Raw genomic sequence first — 24,235 nt, forward strand, 5'->3', positions numbered from 1 at the left:
ATGCTAGAGTTGTACAAATGAGGGTACTTTCTAACCTCTTTGCACAATCTCTCGTCATTGTAGGCCTCCATTGTCGCTGTGGCTTGCATGCGTTCTGGTCTGTTCTGTTTATGCAGGTTTTCTTTGACTACCTCCCCCTGCCCCCAGGGCACGGTTGCCACCTTGTGCATAAAGTAATTACTCCCCAAAAAACTAAATGCGCATTTGCAACCTGTGCATACAAGTACACGTGGTTACAAAAATCTGGCGGTGTGCATACAGTACACGCATACACTTCTGATGACGAAATTCGTGTCACACACACAGAACACTAACCCTTGCGTATGTGTAAAAAAAAGTGAAGTATACTTTGGGCTTAAAGGGTTAGTTCACCAAAATGAAAATTATGTCATTAATTACTCACCCTCATGTCGTTCTACACCTGTAAGACCTTCATCTTCATCATCGAAACGCAAATTAAGATATTTTTGATAAAATCCAATGGCTCAGTGAGGCCTCCATTGACAGCAAGATAACTAACACTTTCAAACGCCCAGAAAGGTACTAAACATGCATTTAAAACAGTTCACGTGACCACAGTGGTTCAACCTTAATGTTATGAAGTGACGAGAATACTTTTTGTGCGCCAAAAAAACGACTTTATTCAACAATATCTAGTGATGGGCCATTTCAAAACGAAGCTTCGAAGCTTTACAAATCTTTTGTTTTGAATCAGTGGTTCGGAGCGTGTATCAAACTGCTAAAGTCACATAAACGATTGAAATTTCGAAAACTTTCGAAACGATTATGACGTAACGAAGCCTCGTTTACTGAAATCACGTGACTTTGGCAGTTTGATACAGGCTCCGAACCACTGATTTGAAACAAAAGATTCGTAAAGCTTCATGAAGAACTATAAAATTGAGTGGAAATGGCAAATGAGCTAATGGAGTGATCCTGTGCAACCATCAACGAGTTATATTGTTTCTGCTTTCCTCTTCTTCTTTTTCTGTTCTTGTTGATTCTCTCAGTGATTCTGCTTGTTATCATCTGGTAATCACTAATGCTCAATCATCACTCAATTAATCACTGAATTATCTCATTAAATCCAACACTGATTCAGTACTACTTTTATCACCCTGTAGTGTGCTCACTGATCTGTATTCATTTTATACACTAATCTGGGCAAACCCATGTGGAAGCTGAGGTCAAAACAGGCTGGGCCCCAGTTAGATAGCCCAGGTCAGGTGAAATCCATTTGGGCCCCACATGTCTGTGCTGGCTGGGAGATTTCAATGGTAGGTAAAAGTTTACTCAGAAAAGTCAATGCTATAGTATACAGAGAAAGAATATGCACACTTGTATGTATACAGTACATTTATTTGTGTAGCAATGTGTTACATGTAAACTGAAAATTCACACTTGCATGTCTATTTTTACACATTTCTTTCATGTGAAGTCATATAGTGAACAGTGAAAAGAAAATTCTAGAAAAACGGAAGTTCTGTAAAAAACTAAATTGTACCTCCTCACAGTACATTACACTACAAGTTCCCATTTTCTTGGTGGACATTGGTAGATATTTATGGAGTGTACGTTTGTTTGACATATCTTCATAACTGAACGGATCATTTTGCATGTGAAGGCTCACATGATGAAAGAATGTTTGGATGTTGTCTGAGAATCATCAGTTCTGATCAGAAATCCATGTGCATTTAGTTATTTTCATATGAATTTGCTTAAAGCATTAGTTCACTTTCAAATGAAAATTAGCCCAAGCTTTACTCACCCTCAAGCCATCCTAGGTGTATATGACTTTCTTATTTCTGATGAACACAATCGGAACTATTTTAATAAATATCCTGATGCATCCAAGCTTTATAATGGCAGTGAATGGGGGTCACGAGTATGCAGCTGAAGAAAGTGTCTCCATCCACATCCATCCATCCATCCATCCATCATAAACATGTACTCCACACGTCTCTGGGGGGGTTAATAAAGGCCTTCTGAAGTGAAGCGATGTGTTTGTGTAAAAGAAATATCCATATTTAACAAGTTATGAAGAAAAATATCGAGCTTCCACCAGACTGCCTTCCGTATTGAAGTTACGAAGAAATTGTAAACTGGCGTTGCGTCAGTTACACTTTTTACGTAAGTTGAATAGGGAAGGCGTTGGACGTAGCATAAGTTTTTGAACTGTGAGAGTTTTACACTTTCTTATACACTGAATACAAAAGGTGGTCTGGCGGAAGCTAGATATTTTACTTCATAACTTGTTAAATAGGGATTTTTTTATATATATATATATATATATATATATATATATATATATATATACAAACGCTTCAGTAGTACACGTTTATGATGGATGGATGTGGATGGAAGCACTTTCTTCAGCTTCATACTTGTGACCCCTCTTCACTGCCATTATAAAGCTTGGATGCATCAGCATATTTATTAATATAATCATCAAGAAGAAAGTCATATACACCTAGGATGGCTTGAGTGCGAGTAAACTACTTGGGGTTTTCATTTGAAAGTAAACTAATCTTTTAAATTAATGAGAAATTCAAATCTGGTGTGAACAGGAAATTAACTGAAGTAAGTTAAGGTAAGTATATGATTACACCACAACGATGTACATACAACGACGACATTATCAAAACAATCTGTTCACACGCATCTGCGAAAAAAACTAAAAACACTGTTTTGTTCATGCCAGGCCAGTTGTTGGCGGTCACTTTAATAGACTGAACACTTAATACGCATGATATCACCGTTTTCACAAATTTGCATTATTGTAGTTTACATGGAGAAGATAACAGTAATCATTTTCAAAAACGTACACTTTGAAACCTGTTTTCAAAAGTTTGCATTTTTAGACCCCCAAAACGCCACTGTCATGTAAATGAATCATAACTGTTCCTTTCCCAGTGATATTCCTGTTACCTTTTCTCTTTTATAACATCACTCAATAGAGCTGCAAGATTAATCATAAAAAGATTGCGATTTCGATTCAAGCACCTACGCGATCTTATTTTATTAATGAAACGATTTGCCCGCGTCTTTTAAACCTTTAATAAATCATACCGGAAAATTCAAATCTGTGTTCGTGCTGCCAGAGACAGAGAGAGCAGTTTTGAACCACACTGTAGTTATTTCTGTGTTACTTATTACAGAAGTACTGATATAAAAGTTTAAAGTTAGTATATAAACACTAATGTCTACCATAGCGATCAAAATAGAGAGCGACCCACCTTTTGAAACGAACATGGTGCGTCAAATAACGGTTGTATCAATTACATCATGCCACTAGGTGGCGACATGTGACTGTTAAAAAATGTCTTTGTCATTGAATCATTCATTCAAAAGATTTGTTCAAAAACACTGATTCATCCTGTAATGAAACAAGTATTTATTAATGAGTCATTGAATTCATTCAAAACCATTTTTTAAAAATTCATTCAAACATTTTCCAGCAATTAATATTTTTACCTTTAGTAAATTACATGTTATTTTGTTTAGTTGTATATTCAGAAAAATCGTAATTCTCATATCCAGAATCGTGCAGCTCGTTGCTTACTGTACCTTGAAATTGCCTTTCTGCAGAGTGAGAATAGTGCAGATGAGATCTGAGACTCAAGATCCATTTAAAACTCTTCTCACACAGAAGGCATCTCTTCAGTGTGAATTCGTTCCACATTGAGAGCAGGTAAAACGTGTGGGAAAGTGTTTCCACACTGAGAGCAGGTGAAAGGCCTTTTTCAAGTATGAATCAACATGTGCTTCTTCAGGCTTCTTTTACATGTGAAAGTCTTTCCACATTGAGAGCAGGTAAAAGGCTTTTCTGAAGTGTGAATTAACAAATGATACGTACCAATGTGATTCTTAAGGTTTTCTTTACGTGTGAAAGAGTTTCCACACTGAGAGCAGGTGAAAGGCTTTTCAGAAGTGTGAGTTACCAAATGAACATTAAGGTGTACTTTCTGTGTAAAACTCTTTCCACACTGTGAGCAGCTGAAAGGCTTTTTTCCAGTATGAATTAACATGTGAATCTTAAGGTTTTTTTTACGTGTGAAACTTTTTCCACATTGAGAGCAGGTAAAAGGCTTTTCTGAAGTATGAATTAACAAATGATCCTTAAGGTGTCCTTTCTGTGTAAAACTCTTTCCACACTGAGAGCAGGTGAAAGGCTTTATTCCGGTATGTATTAACATGTGCTTCTTAAGGTTTTCTTTACGTGTGAAAGTGTTTCCACACTTAGGGCAGGTGAAAGGCTTTTCTGAAGTGTGAGTTACCAAATGATAATTAAGTTGTCCTTTACATGTAAAACTCTTTCCACACTGAGAGCAGGTGAAAGGCCTTTTTCCAACATGAATCAATATGTGAGTCTTAAGGCTTCCTTTACGTGTGAAAGTTTTTCCACACTGCGGGCAGGTGAAAGGTTTTCCTGAAGTGTGAATTACCAAATGATCATTAAGTTGTCCTTTACATGTAAAACTCTTTCCACATTGAGAGCAGGTGAAAGGCCTTTTTCCACTATGAATCAACATGTGACTCTTAAGGTTTCCTTTAAGTGTGAAAGTTTTTCCACACTGAGGGCAGGTGAAAGGCTTTTCTAAAGTGTGAATTAACAAATGATCATTAAGGTGTCCTTTCTTTGTAAAACTCTTTCCACACTGGGAGCAGGTGAAAGGATTTTTTTCTGTGTGAATTATCATGTGAGTCTTAAGGCTTCTTTTATGTTTAAAAGTCTTTCCACACTCAGAGCAGGTGAAAAGTCTTGTGACTTCTGTTATTTGAATGCTGCTTTGTGAGCAACTGTTTTCAGTTTTGGAGGAACTTAATGGTTTTTCTTCAGCGGTGACATCATGAGCTTTCTGAAGCTGATATTTCTCCTCCACTTCATTCAGATCTGGTTTTTCTTCTTTCACTTTCATCAGGCCTAAAATAAAAACATTAAAAGGATGAAAATCAATTGGGACAAATGGAAAATAAAAGGAAATTAGGGTACATTTACACGACAATGTAAAAAAAAAAAAAAAAAGTTTTTCCTTTGCATTTTTTAAAAAGTTTCAAGTACAGACGACAACATTGTCAAAACGATCCCCATTCACACAGATCCGCGAAAACGAATAAAAACACTGTATGAGCAGACTTGTGGCTACATTTCAAATATGAGGATGTTCTCTCTAAAACTATGAAGTTTTAAACATTTTATCCGACCAAGTCATGCGAGTTTTTAGAGAAGGCTTTTATGATGCTAATAAAATATTGCATTACCCTGTACAACACCCATTTGCAGATAGACCCATTGTCTAAATAAATAAATAAATAAATAAGCAAGGTAAATTACCAAACAAGTATGCCCCCTCGCCCCGCAAAATATTGTGTATCGCTAATCACACAGGCTGACGATGCGACGATATGAAAATGGAGCATATCGCCCAACACTAATTGCGATAAATTCAACTGGAACAATGACAGTAATAAATAATTATGTTTCCAATCAAATCAACATGAAATGTAACAATAGATGTGATGCACAAGGTATCACAAATGCTCTACTAGAATCGCTGCTTGTACTTTTTTCATTAAAACCCACTTCATATTAGCTCTATTTAATGACACTCTCCTCTAAATCAGTGAATATGACAGTTACAAGTCACTACATTATCTGTAAATGCATTAAATACGCAAGGAATGATTGGCGACAGGCCATTGAATTATTAGAAAACACTAGGGCTGGGACGATACATTGATTATCGATCGATACAATGAATCTGGATCAATCCTGATATTTTCTCGGTCTAATCGATTCTGAGCTTAGTTTTAACAGCAGATGGCGCTCTAGGCTAGTTTTTAACCACACACAAACACTCACGAAGAAGACTGCTGGACAGCGCTCGTGCATTTGGCTGAGTCATGTAAGTGGTTAAATATACTTGCACCTCAGCTCAGAATGCTTTTATGATGCGAGATTTGTAATTCGCTTCAAACATTTCGAACTTTATGAATGATTATTTTTACATTTAAGTGGTGTGTGTACAGGAACTGGAAGAAGGCAGTGTATGAGTGTTTCTAAAGCATGTATAGTAGTGCCATCTGCTGTTTAAAATCTAAGCTCAGAATCGATTCAAGAGAGAATCGCGTTACGTCGGAAAATATCAGAATCGCTCAAGATTCTTCGTATCGTGAATTAGGGATGCAGCGATTAACCGATTTCACTATTAACCACGCAATTAAGCGTGAAGGCTCTGCTACACCGCGTTTCAGTTGCACGGAACGAAACTGTCGCAAATTGCACGAAACCAAAACAAAGTTACACCAGCAGTGCACCAGCTTAAAGTGACATGCGTATCAGAGACTCAGAGGATACTATATACACACACTAGATTAACTATGGCAGAGGGGCCAAACAGCGAAGCTCTGTTTCCACCAAAGAAACGGCTGAAGTCGGCAGTGTGGGAGCATTTTGGGTACACCAAGAAAGACCAGGGCATCACTGAAAATGATGGATCACCTGTGTGCAAAACTTATCTTAAAAAGTTGCTGCTAAAGGATCGAACACATCCAATTTGATGCAGCACCTGCGAGATCACCACCCAGCTTTGCACGCCCAAGTAAAGGTAATTTTTTATTCCGTTTTATTCTAGCTTCATGCATTCTTTTTATACCAACACTTGAATGTGGGTAAGTTTCATAAAAAGCAACATTTTGAGCAAAAAGCTGAGAAAAACATGTTTTTTGTCAAAAAGTACATATGGATACATATTCTGCTTCTTCATCTGTGTGTAGATCAAGAGATTCTGTAAGTCATTACTTCAAGTCCAGTCAAAGTTAATCTTGGTATAGATTATATACTTTCACTTTTCTTATTCACTTTTAGTTTAAGACTGGTGGTGCTGTAGCTGCAGTTCAACAACCAACTGTTGCAGAATTTGCAAAGTGTGTGACCTATGCTCCCACTTCAAAACAAGCCCAGGATTTAAATAATGCAGTGGCCCATTTCCTCTCCAAAGATATGATGCCATTTCAGATTGTGGAAAAACCTGGGTTTCTTCATCTGATGAAAAAGGCAGTGCCACAATGCAAAGTTCCAACAAGTAGCTACTTCTCCACAAACAAAATCCCAGCCATGTACAACGAGGTACGAGCGAGTGTGGAGGAACAGATGGCAGAGGGTGTGTGCTGACCCACTGGCTTGGTGGAAGGCATGTGTGGAAGAAATGCCAATGCTTTCAAAAGTGGCCAGAAAATACCTCTGTATCCCTGCAACAAGTGTGCCCTCAGAAAGGGTGTTCAGTACAAGTGGCCATATCTTGTCTCCTCGGCGGTCAAGACCGAGCACTGAGAATGTGAACATGCTCACATTTCTGCACTATAATATGAACTGAAAGGACTGGAAATAAGTGTGCAATATGTAAAATGGCCCTGATGTAGCTGGTCCTGCAGCCTTTGACTCCTTGTTTTGTATTTAATTGTATTTAATTTGATCGTATTTAATTCCAGAGATGTGGACCTTGTTACTTTTTATTTATTTTCATTGAACAGTATTATTTATGTTTCAAAAGGCAGCTAGATTTTTTTCACCTTTCTTTAATTCTAAAGGGAGAGGTGGACTTTTGTTTGTCTTTATTATTTTCTGTTGCTGTATTATTTGGTTACAGTGTTATTTCTGTTTCAAAAGGCAGCAATAAATAACACTTTAAAAGCTAAAGTGTGAATGTGATTTTATACATTAGTAGTGTTATGAAATTAATTAATGCATAATAATTGTGATAATCTTTAAACCGTGATTATTCTTAAGATTATAATCGTACGAACAAAATCTATAATCGTTGCATCCCTATCGTGAATTGAGATTCGATGTTTTGTCCCAGCCCTAATGCACACCCGAGGTGGGGTTGTGCTTCGTGTCGTGGCCGTTACACCTCGAGTGTGCATTATTTTCTAATAATTCAATGGTCTGGAGTCAATTATTCCAATTATACTACGGTTACCACACCTCAAGACACTATTCAGATGTTATATTTCAAGATATTTGCATATGTGAATTAGTCTACCTGAGTCTTTACTAATTGTGAAACTAAGTTTATCTACCTCAAAGAACCAATGTCATGTAGCTTTTAAGTTGCTAAACCGTTTGAGAGAGAGAGAGAGAGAGAGAGAGAGAGAGAGAGAGTAAGCGCTTTCAGGACATAATAAAATGCATTTTGTGGCAAAAACCATGACAATAATGTGTCACTTTTATCCTATTGTTTACCAAATTTATTTGCTTGGTCGGTGTCGTTGTGGGTTTTGTTTCTTTTGCGGTTGTAGGATCTAATGACCTATTGAAATAACTAAAATCATTTGGTGAAGTAATATGGAACTGCAATGTAACCAAGACCTGCTAGAACTACTTTAGCCATTCATTTCCCTGAAAATAATCGCACACCTTATTCGAGCATTCAACAGCCCTGTAGTATAAATAGAATATAATGTTACGATATTATAACTAATATGTGAAAATCACAATGGTGGTATATTTAGTCGGAAGATTTTAAATATTTAGGGAATGATGATCTGACTCTAATCTAAATAAGATGATCTTAAATCAGAAGATATTTTTAACATTCCAACAAGTACACGTGTACACAAAACGATTTTTTTTTTTTTTTTTTTAGATAAATTGTTCAGAGGAGTTTGACCTGTAATGTGATGCAGTTAGACTAGGTTATTTATCTAATCTAATTCGTATCGCTGCCCGTTCAGTTGCATTTTTAAGACCTTTGACCTTTTTTTACATTAAAGAATTTAAGACTAAATGTAGCACAACAGTTATTAAAGATGAATTATAGAATAGACACCAACCTCCTTGTTCCTCGTGTTTTATTCTCCAGGGTTCTGGTTCACTCATGTCCTCCTCACTCTCCTCTTTAACAAACACCATCTTCACAGCAGCAGATCTCAGTTCAGTTGATACTCCTCCAGATATTCCTGCTTGTTTGAAGACTTAGTCACGTCTATGAGGATGGGAATATTACAGGTATTTATTGACCTGATTCAACATGTATCTTTCTAAACTAAAAGTACACTTCTAACAGTTTGTATTAAGCCAGTAGTATAACAACACAATACCACAGCTCATGCTGAAACTAATGTTCTTCCTCTGAGGTTTAATGGTGGTTGGCAAACACACGCATGTGTCTTACCGCCACCCACTGGACTGGAGTGTGAAGCGTCGAGAGGGGGGAAAATAATTTGGGATGGGATGGGATGGAATAACCGTTTCTTTTCCTTTAAAAAAGTTTTGCACAAAGAAATGAAAAGGAATTTGAATTTTTTTTTAATTATATAGCCTATCCTATCCTATTCGAGTTCTATCACTAACCTACAGGCTTGAGTGAGGAGAAGAAAAGAGAAACGAGAGATTCAAGTACTTTACTATGTATGGTTCAAAAACACTATACTATTTACTATAAATTACTATAGTATTTTTTCACCTGGGGTGCACCGTTTGTTTATTTTCCTTTTAAAAAGATGTGCACAAAGAAATGAAAAGGACGTTGGGAAATTTGTTAAAATATATAGCCTACACAAGCATTAAGGTCTATAGTGAGGATAAGAAAAGAGAAACGAGAGATTCCAAATTTATTCCAGTCAAATATTTCAGTGAAAATCACAGAATGTTCCCTAATTTTTAAATACAGTATGTTTAACACTTTGTAATCATGAACTACATTTTGCAGAATGACTGACATTACAGCATTCAAATGGAGGTGAAGTCAGCAAAATTGGGACACTTTTTGGCTTTTTGGTAAACTGTGTTTTAAATACAAATATTCTACACTATTAATGTTTTTTTTTTTAAATAAAAAAAAATGCTCAGGTTGTCTTTTATCTCCAACTATATAAGAATTCTTCTGAAATATTTTAAAATGGATCAGAAGTTTTATTTGAACCACAGTTTCACCACGAATGGTCAGGTGTCACGTTTTGGCTTTGTTTCTCTTTCATTTTCTTTATGGACGTAGTTTGCCTGTGTTATTGTTCCTATGTTCCCACCATCATTAGTTGTCATGGTTATGTTACTAATTAGAGCACACCTGTTTTGTATCTAGTTCATTTGCCTGTGTTTTTCTGTTCATTGTCTCTGGTGTTGGTTATGTTGATACTGTTATGTCAAATCTTCTGTTATTAAATTTGCTTTACTATTTGAAGTATGACTACTCTCATCTTCATCTGTGTGGACTAACTTGTGACATCAGGAGTGATGGAGGTCCAATGAGTGTTTTTGCACAATGCTACCTGAGGGTAATCTGCATTGTACCATGGTATAGTTATGACAACAGATGTAGGCAACCTTCTAAGATTCAGCAACTAATAGTTGTAGCCTAAGAAACTGCATTAAAGGGTTAGTTCACCCAAAAAAAAAAAAAGAAAAAAGAAAAGAAAATTCTGCCATTAATTACTCACCCTTATGTTGTTCCAACACCATAAGACCTTTATTCATCTTCAGAACACAAATTAAGATATTTTTGATGAAATCTGAGGGGTTTTTTTTATTTTATTTTTTATCTCCCATAGAAAGCAACGTAATTACCACATTCAAGTTCCAGAAAGGTATTAAAGACATTGTTAAAACAGTCAATGTGACTACAGTGGTTCAACCTTAATGTTATGAAGTGATGAGAATACTTTTTGTGCTCAAAAACAAAACAAAAATAATGACTTTATTCAACTATTATCTTCTCTTCTGTGTCATTCTCATACATTGTTTACGTCCAGCGCTTCCAGGTTCATTGTTGGCTAGCTACATCACACGCATGCGTCATGCTGCTCACGTGTACAGCGTCAGCCGTTACACTCTACACCACTGACAGCGTCAGAATTTACTGGGAGAAGAACCCTGCCTGGTATTTCCTGATAAAGACTGGACTTTATTTTAGAGTTGTGTTTGGAAAGATCTGAGTAACTGCGGTGAAGAACCTTTGTACATTGCTGATTGGGACAGGGTAACAACTCTAATAAAAAAAGCAGGATGAGTGCGTTTACATATTCTTCTGCAAAGACCAGACAAAGCTTGCTGATCGCTCAGGAGCCATCCAGCATAATGAACATCATGATTTGTACAAGCTGCAATTTTTGTGCGATCTCTGTGTAATGATGGGTCGGCAGAGCGGGGATCCATTTGCAGCTTTATTAAGAATAGTAGATACACAGGTAGACAGGGGCAAAGGCGAGAACATAAACAGGGACAGGCAAGGGTCGAGGCAGGCGGCAGACAAACAGAGTCAGTGTACAGGCAAGGATCAGGGCAGGCAGCAAACAATCACAGTCCAGGAAACAGGCAAAGATCAGGGCAGGCAGCAAGGGTCACAGAGAATAAACAGTCCAAACGATAACAGGTAACAGTCCACGGGAAAACGCTCAGAGATGATCACCAAGGCAAATCAAGACTTCGCCATGAGGTGGTGTGTGTGTAAGTCCTTTATAGTCCAGGTAGTGTGCTAAGCTGTATGTGGCAACTGGTGATTGGTGTGGAGTGTCCATGTGATTGGCAGGGAGGATTATGGGAAATGGAGTCCAGGAACTGACAGGAACAGACGGTGATCGTGACACTCTGTCTGTTGAGTTCTCTTTTTTCAATCATAAACAAAATGTTCAAGTGGTGTGACGGATACAACAAAATTAAAGTGCATTGATCTTTTCCACCCTGAGAGATGCACGTACAGCAGTACATGCACTCTGCCATCCTCGCCCATTCACTAGTACAGCCCATTATAAACCACAGTAAGTCAGATCCTCCCCACAACACGTTTTTATACAATATGTCTCAAGACGACACCTCTTTCGGCCTGGAGCCTCCTGATGAGAATGTCACTGATCATATTCTGACAGAGGAACCCGGCACATCCGATACCGATGGTTGGTTCTGCAAAGATCTCGGATATCACAACCTGAGTTTCCTTACGGATCTGTGTGCTGATGCCATTACAGGGTTCGACGCCACAGACGGCAGCTTCAGCGACGTCAGGTTCAAAACCATAAAAGCTACGCTCGTGGTGCTGCTGCATCACCTCATCGACGGGAAGCTGTAGGAGAACTGTGAAGGCAGTGTGATAAATCATCTGAGCCAGCTGCAACATTTGTGTCTGTTTAAATGCCTGCATATTTTTTTGACTCTCACTTTGATGAGCTGACTGGCAAACTGTTTAAACCCGATCTTCTAGTCATTATATCCCAGACTATACACAGTTGCAGCTTAACATAAAAGCTTGGAATGACAGCACTTAAGAGAAAAGCAATAAGCATATCCATACATAACCAAACACAAATATTTATTCTTAAATGACAAATGACATTCTCAAAAGACAAAAGTCATAACATTTGTATAAAATCTAAAATAAAACATTATTTTCATATTGTTAAAGTATGTTCTGTGTATTTATAGCTCAATAGCGTTACTAATTCTGCATTAAAACTGCACTGTAAAAAATATTCCGTAGTTTTTACAAAATAATTTTGGCAGCTGTGGTTGCCAGAATAATTTTGTAAAAAATACAGAGAAACTGTAAACACATTTACAGAACAAACTGTCAATTTTACAGTATAAAACTGTAATTTACAAACAAGAAAATTTGAATGTAAACAAGTAAATTCAACAATGCATACTACTACTAAAATCTGTTTTGTACCTTTAACATCTACTGACAACCACCATAATAATTCAGGTGGTAAAAGAGAAAGCCACATGAAGAATCAAAGTTCATCACAAGTAGCTTTTCCACTAGCTGAAGTATATACTAATGTAAAGAGGGTGCAAAAAGTCATTCACGCAAACGCAAAACACCATCATGGTAACCCACAACACTTACATAATGCAATAGACATTCATTAAACAACAGAAGATGTAACATAAAACCCTAATGTACATAACTGATAACAAAAACTATTAAGAAACATGATTTTTTAAACAAAATACTTTCAAATGTGGAGTGTCACACAGGGAATTGTGGGAATATCAGTTTACAGTTTTTGACTGTAAATTATACATTGATTTGTTCTTTTTTACTTCTAAAAATTGTAAAATTTACAGCATTTTACTGTGAAAATTACATAAAATGTCTGGTAAGAGCTTTTACAGTTTTTCCCTGTATATAGTACTGGAACTTACTGTTAACCTATTTACATTTTTTTTCCGTAGCGTTTTTACAATATTTCACTGTTAAAATCACATTCATTTTTTACAGTGTGGTTAAAGTTTAAAAAATATATATAAGGTTTTTGTTTTTGTCTTCATGGTTTGTAAGTAGAATGTTACACATAAATATTTAAAGATAATTAATACCTCTATGACTACATGACTGAACATGATGCTGATGCTTCTGAACCCAGAATAGATACACCCATTTTTGGACCAAGTGAGATTCCAGTTCCCAGGAATTTGACCTCCACCCCATCCCAACCAACAGATGCACCCGTGTCTAATCCAACTCCCAATTTCCCAGCAAGTGGACCAGCTTTAGCTGATACACTGACAAGTTCAGCTCGAGCCATTGCTTCTAGTTTAAGCGCATTGGCTTCAGCACAAGCTGAGGCGTTGGGGCCTCTGGCTTCAGCCTCAAATATACTGGCTTCAACACGAGCTCGTCCAAATCCTGCTTCTGCAATGTATCCAGCCTTGGGAATTCTCTTACTTGGCTCATCTTTACAAGCTTCCTTGTATGCTTTTTGTTTTGCATAACTGCCTTCTGCTGTGGCACTTGCTGGTCTGTCATATGTGTCAATCATGCTTATTAAGCCGCTTAAAGCGGTTTTTTGCGCTGTTGACTTTTCTATAGTAGCCTCTTCGATTTCATTTATGCCACTGTTCTGCTGCTGTTTGGTAGAAGGAATATCAGCTTCTTCATCTGCAAATGAAACAGTGTAAATAGACACAGATGTTTAGAAAAACAACAAACTCCTATTTAAATGTACACTGTTTAGTGCTGAACATTAAAACACTGTAAATGTAACAAGTTGGTTTTACTCAACCTTGCAAGCTTTCTGTATTTGGTGTGATTCAGTCTGAGATTTGGTTTGCCTACATCTTCATAGTGTGTTAGTAATAATATATTTTTACATAATATATTTTTCATTGAATAAAGGCAAATTTCAGATGTTTTAGGAATATGAAAGCAATGACCTATTTCATTCAGTGTTTAGGACTATTCAGAAACACAGAACAAACTACACTGAGAAAATTAAGAAGTAAATAAAATACACAAACTAACAAATAACACAAAATTTTGAGTTTATGTAGAGTCAGTGTTAGTAAATACAGACCAACTATCGCACTACACTTACCATTTTCACCATGTCCATGTTTTGTACTGGGTACATTGTCTTCATCTGCAAATAAAACAAACAAGCTGTAATGCAGTGTAAATAGACACAGATGTTTAGAAAAACAACAAGCTTTATATTAAAATGCACATACCATTTTCACCATGTCCATGGTGGCTCAACTGCAGTCTTTCGGACATTTTAATGTCTCACAAGTTCTCAGTCTCTTTGGTGGAGTGTCATTGTGTCTCGGTCTGCACCCTATATATATACACAGAGCAGGGCAACAACTGAAAGTGAAATCCAAAAGTGAGAAGTCCAGCAGTGGGTTTTACTGGAACTGCCCAAGCCCTTGATCACTTTTGAACCCATATGTCTCTTAAAAGAATTGTACAAACAGAAGTGTTGTATGATGAACACATAAACTATGACTTATATTATTTGTTATAATATGTCTGTTATTTATTACAACAGAAGCCATACAGCATGACATCATATACTGTCCAAAAAATAGCCTCGTTTGATCACCCCTTAATGAAAAATCCAACACAAACACACTCTTAAAAATTCTTCATTTGCACCAATGGTTCCATGAAGAAAATTTTATTCCAACATCCATGAAACCTTTCCATTCAATCAAAAAAAAAAAAAAAAAAAAAAATATGTGGAAGCTTTATTGGTAACACTTTACAATACGGGTGCACTAATAAGCAATTAGTTAATAGTCATGTACCTCAACAAGTAAAGTCATAACATAATAATACATTTACAAATCATTAGTTAATGATTAATTAAAGCAGACAACTGGAAGTTGAAGTACATGGCTTCAACCCATTGTGGTAATTAACACATTAATTTACACTTTTAGTTAATAAAATATGTTATTAAGGAATTAATACATTTAATTAATAACAATTTATATATTACTTCATCTATTAATCATATAGACTCTTTATTAGTTGCTGATGCAGTAATCATTAATTAATGGTTTAGTTCTTCATGAGTCATACATTAACACATGATTATCTGAGCATTAGTTAAGCATGAATTAATGCATATTAGTGCACCCATCTTGTAAAGTACTACCACTCTATTTTTAGTGTGTGTTGGCAGAAGTCACATGCTCTTCTTTACTTGAAAGAGGATGTCCTGCAAAATCTTGAAAAGGCCAGTTCATCTTGAAACTTCAGCGTTTACTTTGATTCCCAGACTCAATGTGTGGGTGTATAGTCTCTCTGTGTCAATAGGAGATTTATGGAATGTTTCCAGTAAACTGCAGTTTTAATCAGTCGTTGCAATTTTCTGGGATGAGAAGTTGCAACATTACCAGTAAATTACCATTTTGATGCTATATGGTATACAAACATCCATCCATCCATTTATTCTTTGCATGCATACAGATGAGAATTTTGTCAAAGTCATCCCTGTATTCTTCATGTTAGGCCAGGGGCCCTTTTCAGAAAGGATGTTAAGTGAAACTCTGAGTATATTAACCCTGAAATGAGGGAAACTCAGGGTAAGTCAAGCCCGTTTCTGAAAGAGAGGTAACTTGTATTCAGAGTCAGTTGCCATTGTAATTTACTCTATGAACCTAACCTGGTCAGGAGCAGGGTTTTTTTTTGGTAAACCCAGAGTTTCTTTCTGGCTCCTCCAACTTTGTAAAGCATAAGCGATGTTTAAGTACTTCATTCATTCATTCATGCTGCAAAAATGCTCTTCTTACTGTGTATTTTTGTATTATTTCAAGTACAATTATCTAAAAAACAAAGAAAATCGTGCACACTATCAATACTTGCAAAACATATCAAAAATATTTTATTAGCTTCGTTTCGGTCTCACAACCTTCATCAGGCAAATATTTTTGATAGTTTTGCAAGTATTGATAGTGTGCAGGATTTTCATTGTTTTTTTAGATTTTTGACTTTTTTTGGTCTTCTATTTTTCTTTACCCATTGGAATAAGAAAAAATTAACTTAAATTAGTTTTTTTTCCCCCAGGAAACAAAACTAAATACCTTGTCATTTTTCTTATGTAAAAAAAAAAAGCATCTTGATTTAAAAATCAAGAAATGCATTTTTTTTTTTCAGTGCAGTACATTCATTTATTGTGCATATTTTCCTCATGCAGAGACTGTCAAAGTGACAAAAATGGCATATCTTTTTATACAGGATCTTGTAGATGATGATCCTGCATTAATTCATAGGGAGTTATATTTACATTTTTTTGCCATAACCACATGCATATTTATTTGAGTGATACATTAATAAGGCCTTTGTAAGAGTGGTAAGGAATTAAGGAAAGTGTGTGTAACAATCCCGTGAGAGACTTCAAAGAGAGGAGTTTCACAGGATTGCAGGTCAATGGTGCAGAATCAGTTTAAATGCTAATCTGATAAATGACATTTACAACATCTTACTGCGAACTCTAAGTACCTAATAATTACAATTTCCAATGTGATTGGATGCATTGATGACACGCATATTCCCATCATTGCACCTTCCAAAAATGAAACAGATTACTGTGTAATCTGAACCACAATTTTTGGATTCCCCAAATAACCTTTCAGTCTTCAGTTCTTAAATTTTTTTTTTTCTTAGTGTGAAGAACATTTTAAAAAAATCTAAAGAAACTTTTTCCACTATAAAGACCCTTTTGTGGAATCAAAAGATTCCATGTCCAGCTTCTTTAGATATTTAAAATGTTCTTTAAAGTTCTTTGGGAAACCAAAAATGGTTCTTCTATGGCAGGGGTTTGCAACCTTCAACCTCAAAAGAGCCATTTTGGCCCTTATCCCACCAAATAAAAGTAGAAATGAATAGAAACAAAGAAAAAACACTGGCACCTGTAAACAGGCGAGCAACATCTTCAGCTGTCAGGCTTTTGAACTTAGACACTATGCGTCTTTATCAGCTATGTCGGCCAGTTCAATTTCAAGATTAGTTTGTCTTATGGCTGTAATGCAGCCATGTTCGACATTGATGTTCAGGGGGGTGACAAGGAAGAATAATATGCTTTTTTCCTCTCTGAACTCAGATTTCCCACCGTGTCTACACCGGGCGTGAGCAGTGCGACGCGATGCAGCAAAAGACAATAGTACCAATTATAATAAGTGATATTGTCTACACTGGATGCGGCGTGGCACGGCGCAACAACAAATTCTCGACAGTAAATAGATTATCCGTTCTATTTCTGACGTAATCCAAACACTTTGCAACGGTTTATCACGTTCAGTGTAGACAGCTTTTAGCTGTTGTGGCGCGATGCCATGCTACAACGGTCGTGTCTGGTGTAGACACGTTGTTCGCTTGGAAAAACTTGAGGAATTCATGCTCAAAATATGGAATTGAAAGGGCCATAATTCAACCTCATATATCGAAACTTCAGTGTTTGCTTTGATTCTCAGACTCAAGGCGTGGGTGTTTAGTCTCTCTGTGTCAATAGGGGATTTACATTTACATTTACATTTAGTCATTTAGCAGACGCTTTTCTCCAAAGTGACTTACAAATGAGAATAGCAGAATCAATCAAAACCACATGAGAACAACAGTATGTAAGTGCTGTGTGAAGTCACAGTTACGTCAGTAAAGTGCTCATAGCAAGGATTTTTTTATTTATTTATTTTTTTTAATAATAATTACACATAGATGGAAGAATAGAAATCAAGGTAAGTGCTACTATTACTGGGTCAAGTGCTGACGAAAAAGATGTCTTTAGCATTTTTTAGATTTATGGAATATTAAAAGTAAATTACAGTTTTAATTAGTCCTTACAGATCTCTGAGATGAGAAGTTGTAACATTTCAAGTAAATTACCATTTTGATGCTAAGGTGTGAACATCCATCCATCCATTTATTCTCTACACCACTTCTCCACTTTTATATATATATAAAATGTATGTCTGTGCTTAAGCAATTTATACAACTGGACCATTTTGTCTCATTTGAAAATGGGACATTCAAACTGTACTTTACATATTATGGTATGGCAATCTGCTAATTTTAGGGTAATTTACTGTATTCTGTTGTTCATGCGTTGGTATGAGATCACAAAAAACAACAACAAAAAAAAAAACTTTTGTTTAAAAAAAAGGAGGAAGACATTTTCTGCTTTCATTTTCATTTCTTTCAGAATGTTGAGTCTTTTCTCATCATCTGTTATCTGAGCGCTGAAGACTTGAGGAAAAATCTTTGACATTTAACCAATAAAAATGCTTAGGGGTTATTTTATGCAACACCCTAAAGTGTTTAATGATAACTGTGGCAATGATAATGATAACAGGACCAGGCTGAGGGCCGTGAGAACAGCGCAAGGCCGGTTGCATGATTGCAATTACACTTTAATGGGCACTTACAACACTTCCTCATAAATGAATATTGTTTATAACTACCAAATGATGAAGCTTAATCAGAGAATTGGCACTGTCAGTAATATTTTCTAAAAAATCCAAAGTGTAAGCTCAGGTGTCCATCAATATTTAAAAAAAAAAAAAAAAAAAAAAAAGAGTATATATAAGACGTTATGGTTCTGTAAAAAAAAAAAAAAAAAAAAAAAAAGGTGAAGTTGAAAAGAGTTGAAGCATCCACAGCTGAAAACAGCTTCATATTTTTGTCAAAACCATGATAAATGTTATATTTCAGGATTCAAAAGAACAGCATTTATTTGAAATAGAAATATTTTGTAATATTCTAAACATCGTTACTATCACGGTTGATCAACTTCATGCTCAATAAAAGTATTATTTCTTTATTTTTTAAATACTACTTCAATCTTTTGAATGGTAGTGTATCACAATTTCCACAAAAATATGAAGCAGCACAACTGTTTACAACATTACATAAATGTTTGATATTAAAATCAGCATATTAGAATTATTTCTGAAGGATCATGTGACACTGAAGACTGGAGTAATGATGCTATTCACATAGAAAACAGTTGCTTTACTTTGTAATAATACGGCGCAATGCAGCCATGTTCAACAGGGATAGATCGATGTTCAGGGGAGTGACAAGGAAGGATAATGTTAAAAAAATACTGTTTAACAGTAATATTGTGTATTGTACTTTTCACATAACTGTCATTGCATTTTTGTCATGTTCTTTTGCAAAATATTTGTGCAATAAGTTCTGTGAACACATTATAGTTATACTCTGAGAATGACAGAACTGAAGAGAAAAGCAATAATTGTGCAATTTATTTCATTTTTATTGGGCTTTTTTACAATGCATATTGTTTCAAAACAGCTTATAAGACTTGATTTTCCTGCTAAGACAAAAGCTGAAATCAAGCACCCTGCAATAAAGCAATAAAACTCATCTGGAGAGAAGATCTCAAAAGAAACAGGACATCGCCTTGAGGACCATCCTGCCGTGACACAGATATCTTCCAATGAAGAGCCTTTAAAAAGAGCTTGAGAGGAAACCATTCCCCTGGTGGAATAAGCAGGCACATTTAGAGCATCTAAAAAAAAAGCCTCTAAGTCCACCTGCTGGAAGCAAAATGGGGTTGATGCAATCTTAGGAACATACCCAGGCCTATGTCACAGCATAACTTTAACCAGCCCCGGGGCAAAGTCCATACAAGAAGGGCTGATAGAAAGAGTCTGCAAGTCTCCTATCCTCTCTTAAGAGAGGATAGGGCCACCAAAAGGACTGTCTTCAAGGTCAGAAACTTATCTGACACTGACTCCAATGGCTCAAATAAATGACCTTCTAAACCTTCAAGGACAATAGACAAATTCCATGAAAGAACTCGCCCAGAGCAAGATTCAGATGATGCAAGTCTAAAACTGGAGGCAAGCCACCATCCTTTTTCGGAAGCCTGAGTGGGGGGTATTTCCTCTATAGCCCCTTTCTCTAGGAGTGACAAAATCTCCTGACTCAAAGCTGAGACCTCCCATGGATGCACAATCTCGCTGAAGTGAGGTGATCCTTTCCGGAATTGAATTGTGTAACCATGCCAAATGGTATTTAGTACCCATTGCAAGATCTCAGGCAGGCAGCCATTGGCGTCTGTATAAACAGGAAGCGCATGTGGAGTGACTGTACTCAACAAATTCGTTGCTATAGACAAATCTCCCTGCATAGGGCCATGAGGCAAATGAGTGCTGGGAACCTCTAAAACAGGAAGCTGTCCGATCGCCTGATAGGGCTGACCCACCACATTGACAGTGGTGGCTTCGAACGACATCATAACTGGGCCTGCGCGCATGACTCTAGGTCTTTTCCCCGAACCCCGATGGCTGGAAGGTGCGGAATATCTGAGGCAGTGCTTGCCGCAAGGGCTTGGCCTAAAATCACCCGAGGCACAATATGCAGCGCGACAATAAAGTTCGGAGCCGGAAGGCCACAATGAGAGAGGCAAATACGCAAACTCTCTAAAGGAGGGCCTGCCCTCTGAAGACAAGTGAAGGAAACAGGAATTGATGCTGGGGCCCTGAGAACGAAAGGCCTTGGCCGCCAAACTCAGATCTATCCTTTTGCATTGCCGCGAGCGAACCGGTGGGCGAGTCTTAGGACCCCAGTCCCTATGAGTGGGTTCCATAGGTGATGGCTCACTTCGCTGCACCTTACGGGGGCACTGTAAAGAAGACGAGCATGAACGAACTGCAGGTGGTTGCCGCTCGACTTCCCTAGACCTGCTTGGGATAAACTGGCGAAAAGCAGTAGACTGCTGCTTCACTACCCAAAATTTTTTCCACCACAGCAGTAACTGAAACTCCAAACAGGCTGTCCTTGAATCTAAAAGAAAAGTTTTGTCCTTTTCTTTGATGTCAGTTGGAGTAAGCCAAAGATGGCGCTAAACTGACACCATTCCTGCCATTGCCCGGGCAGTAAAATTTATAATTTAAAGCCATAATTTATCTGATTGTGTGCTTCTTTGAACTCTCTTAAAGAGGGAAAGTGAGAAAGCGTACCTCTCTGTACATTTCTGGCACATGCTGTCATCTTGCGCTCGAATGTCAAAACTTCCTCCAGCATCTGAAGGGCTGTGTTTCTTTTTCCCTGAAGACCTTTATTCAGCATGGTAAGGTGCGCTGTCATATCTACCATGAGTAGCAGCTTTTCCAGCCAATCTGGCTGTTCCAGTTCGGGATAGGTCAGTCCTTTGCTTTCCAGGAAAGTTTTCACATGTTCCAGAGACGCAGCAAACAGTTTCCACACCTCTCACCTGGACAGCCATCGGGCTTTGTTATGCAGCAGGAGATCCAAATATTCACTTTTGACTTAATGAACACAACTGTCTGTGGTTTAACCATTTTGCCATTATTTTATTTACTGAGTGACAAGGTTCATCACCTCTGAACAATATCGTTTACATCACTTGATGCATCTCAGGCAATTGAGTACTCATGCCATACACATCGAGCTGATTGACTGTATGGACTTTAATTTAGTAGGAGCCTGCAAGGAGCTGGAAATTGTGCTAGCTGACTCTCAAGAGCCTAACAAGAAGAAGTACCTGGGTGGAGAACATTGTACATGGGTCTTCAGTCCACCTCATTCATCCCATATGGGAGGAGCCTGGGAGCGGATGATAGGAATCTCCAGGCGCATACTGGATTCCATGCTCCAACAGATCAGCATGAAGTGATGAAGTGTTGTGTTGCAGAGGTTACAGGAATTGTTGATTCAAGACCACTTGCTCCTATTTATACAGACCCAGTCTCACCTTTCTTGTTGACACCAGCTATGCTCCTAACTCAAAGGGGTATATAGTGATGGCCGATTTCAAAACACTGCTTCAGGAAGCTTCGGAGCATTATGAATCAGCGTGTCGAATCAGCGGTTCGGAGCGCCAAAGTCACGTGATTTCAGCAGTTTGGCGGTTTGACACGCGATCCGAATCATGATTCGATACGCTGATTCATAACGCTCCGAAGCTTCCTGAAGAAGTGTTTTGAACTCGGCCATCACTATAAGTCGTTATTCTGTTTTTTTGGCTCACCAAAAATATTCTCGTCGCTTTATAATATTAATATTGAACCACTGTACTCACATGAACTGATTTAAATATGTTTTTAGTACCTTTATGGATCTTGAGAGAGGAAATGTCATTGCTGGCTATGGAGGCCTCACTGAGCCATCGGATTTCAACAGAAATATCTTAATTTGTGTTCCGAAGATTAATGAAGGACTTACGAGTGTGGAATGGCATGAGGGTGAGTAATAAATGACATTATTTTCATTTTCGGGTGAACTAACCCTTTAAGGATGCTGAAGCCAAGAGCAATGAATGGCCTATGGCTCTTGTAACCAAGATTTTCCCCAGCAGTGACAAAAAAAGTGGGATTGAACTAAGAGTTGCAAGGAATGGGACAATCAAGACATTCCTCAGACCTATATCGGAAAAGCTTAGACTTTATCTATATCATTATATATATCTCCAGAGCGATACTGTTTATGGCAGTAATGAAAGGGAGACTTTATCTGTGAAATGTAATAAAGTGTTTAGCAGTTTATCAAGCCAGCCACTAGCATGCCCAAATTTGGCCCAACAGCAGAAGAGTAGCTATTTAGAGATTAAAATCTCAATCATAGGTAGAATATATGTAGTCTCAGTCATCAGTTTAGAAACAGGCGCCTCAACCCATGATGTGTGGCAGCAGCAGCGCGAGATCTCGGGAGAATAACCAAGCAGACACAGATCAAGTGTGGTACAAAGCATTCTCAGATTTATTCAGGAAGAAGGGTCATATTTATAGACATAGGTTGAACAACAATCAACAGGATGGCTTGATCATCCAATCACAACTTAAGAAACCTTACCATGTGTGGCATTTCAAGAAATATAATAACAAATAAGAAATGTATGTGCGTAAATGTGTGTGTCTTCAACTTCTAGTTGCCTGTGAGAATGTCAGTGTGTCCAAGGACTACTACTTCTTGTTTTGTCCAGGTAGGTACATGATGTGCACAATGGAAAAATCGCAAGACACAAAGAAAGTCAAAAAGTGAAGCCCAAGAAATAAGAAATTTAACAATGGCCACTTTAAATCATTTATGATTTAGTGCTTCACTTTAAAGGAAATTGCTAAAGCTGTTTTTTTCAAATAATAGCAAGCAAAATCTAAACACAATCATAATCTAATACTGTGATCTATAGACTATTCCAAGACTTGTCTTAAAGGAGCTATATGTAAGATTTTCACTTTAATAAAGCATAAAAATACCCCAATTTGTTTGCAGATATTTAGGAAACATGCTAAGTTCACCTACTTGTTTCTCAGAAAACCATTGCTACAGCCAGACATTCTACTTTGAAATGTGCGTTCCGTGTCAGAATGTCTGTCTTTGTTTTGGTCTGTGCAAAACTGTGTGCTGCCAGTTTATCCAATAGTATTTCAACATTACAGGTTGCCAGCTGGCGGAAAACACTGCGTATTGCAGCCATGGAAACCAGCAAACAAACTGGGTCACAGAATCGCAGATTCTACCTGACCTAAAAAGCCTCTGCATCTATCTAAAAATCTCTATGAACGCCAGATAAATCAACTCATCAGCTTACAGTGTGTAAGTCTCCTCACCTTTCATTGTCAATTGCGCTCCCTCTTGTTGCGTGTCCTCAAGCTGGCAACCTGCGTCTTGAAGGAGGGGGCGGGGCAAACAATATTTTGAATTTGGACTGTAGTACCTATCTCGACCACTGGGTGTCATTCCTACATAGAGCCCCTTTAATCATTCCCTGTAAGGATTGTAATATGCATGAAGCCAAAAAAATATTTGTCAGGTAGCTGTGCGTTTAAACGGTACCCTTACAGACAAATCTTCCTGGACTAACTGGATGAGATCAATCAATCCTACCACCACAGGAAATCACTTCAAACAACTTACCTGTGATGAAGGATGACCTGTCAGTCCCGTGTTTCTTGGGAATATCCCGGACGAGCCCCCAAACTGTTATATATATATATATATATATATATATTACACACAGAAGCATGTGA

At 37.4% G+C, this 24,235-nt stretch overlaps 2 protein-coding genes and 2 long non-coding RNA genes across 13 annotated transcripts in view; 1 reads left to right on the forward strand and 3 right to left on the reverse strand.

Annotated features, from left to right (window-relative positions):
* LOC127509484 (uncharacterized) overlaps positions 1-4,738 on the forward strand; it is a 55,280-nt gene extending 50,542 nt beyond the window's left edge. Inside the window, exon 3 of the long non-coding RNA XR_007929244.1 lies at positions 4,669-4,738. This is a non-coding gene — a long non-coding RNA (uncharacterized LOC127509484). The remainder of the gene's footprint in view (positions 1-4,668) is intronic.
* LOC127509466 (gastrula zinc finger protein XlCGF8.2DB-like) overlaps positions 1-9,149 on the reverse strand; it is a 49,983-nt gene extending 40,834 nt beyond the window's left edge. For 3 of the 6 annotated variants that reach the window (XM_051888246.1, XM_051888247.1, XM_051888248.1), the window contains exon 1: positions 8,836-9,146. In XM_051888246.1, coding sequence (XP_051744206.1) covers positions 8,836-8,914 — 79 coding nt within the window. In that variant the 5' untranslated portion in view covers positions 8,915-9,146. Of the gene's footprint in view, positions 1-3,379; positions 4,925-8,835 lie in introns of those variants that run through there. The other 3 variants (XM_051888243.1, XM_051888245.1, XM_051888244.1) reach the window with 3 other exon arrangements.
* The window catches only part of LOC127509451 (gastrula zinc finger protein XlCGF57.1-like), a 100,392-nt gene that overhangs the window by 64,351 nt on the left and 11,806 nt on the right, over positions 1-24,235 (reverse strand). For 2 of the 5 annotated variants that reach the window (XR_007929228.1, XR_007929227.1), the window contains exons 3-4: positions 24,123-24,185; positions 22,942-23,973 (exon numbers count right to left, since the gene is read on the reverse strand). The exons of 1 other annotated variant lie outside the window; for it this stretch is intronic. The gene's annotated coding sequence lies outside the window, so the exon portion shown is untranslated. Of the gene's footprint in view, positions 1-22,941; positions 24,186-24,235 lie in introns of those variants that run through there. 2 more of the 5 variants (XR_007929226.1, XR_007929225.1) reach the window with 1 other exon arrangement.
* Positions 12,289-14,893, reverse strand: LOC127509477 (uncharacterized). Its single transcript, XR_007929233.1, has 3 exons — positions 14,447-14,893; positions 14,314-14,358; positions 12,289-13,877 (listed from the first exon to the last, which is right to left on the reverse strand). It is a non-coding gene; the product is annotated as an uncharacterized LOC127509477 (long non-coding RNA).

The sequence above is a fragment of the Ctenopharyngodon idella genome, chromosome 3, assembly GCF_019924925.1.
Source record: "Ctenopharyngodon idella isolate HZGC_01 chromosome 3, HZGC01, whole genome shotgun sequence".
NCBI classification, from domain to species: domain Eukaryota; kingdom Metazoa; phylum Chordata; class Actinopteri; order Cypriniformes; family Xenocyprididae; genus Ctenopharyngodon; species Ctenopharyngodon idella.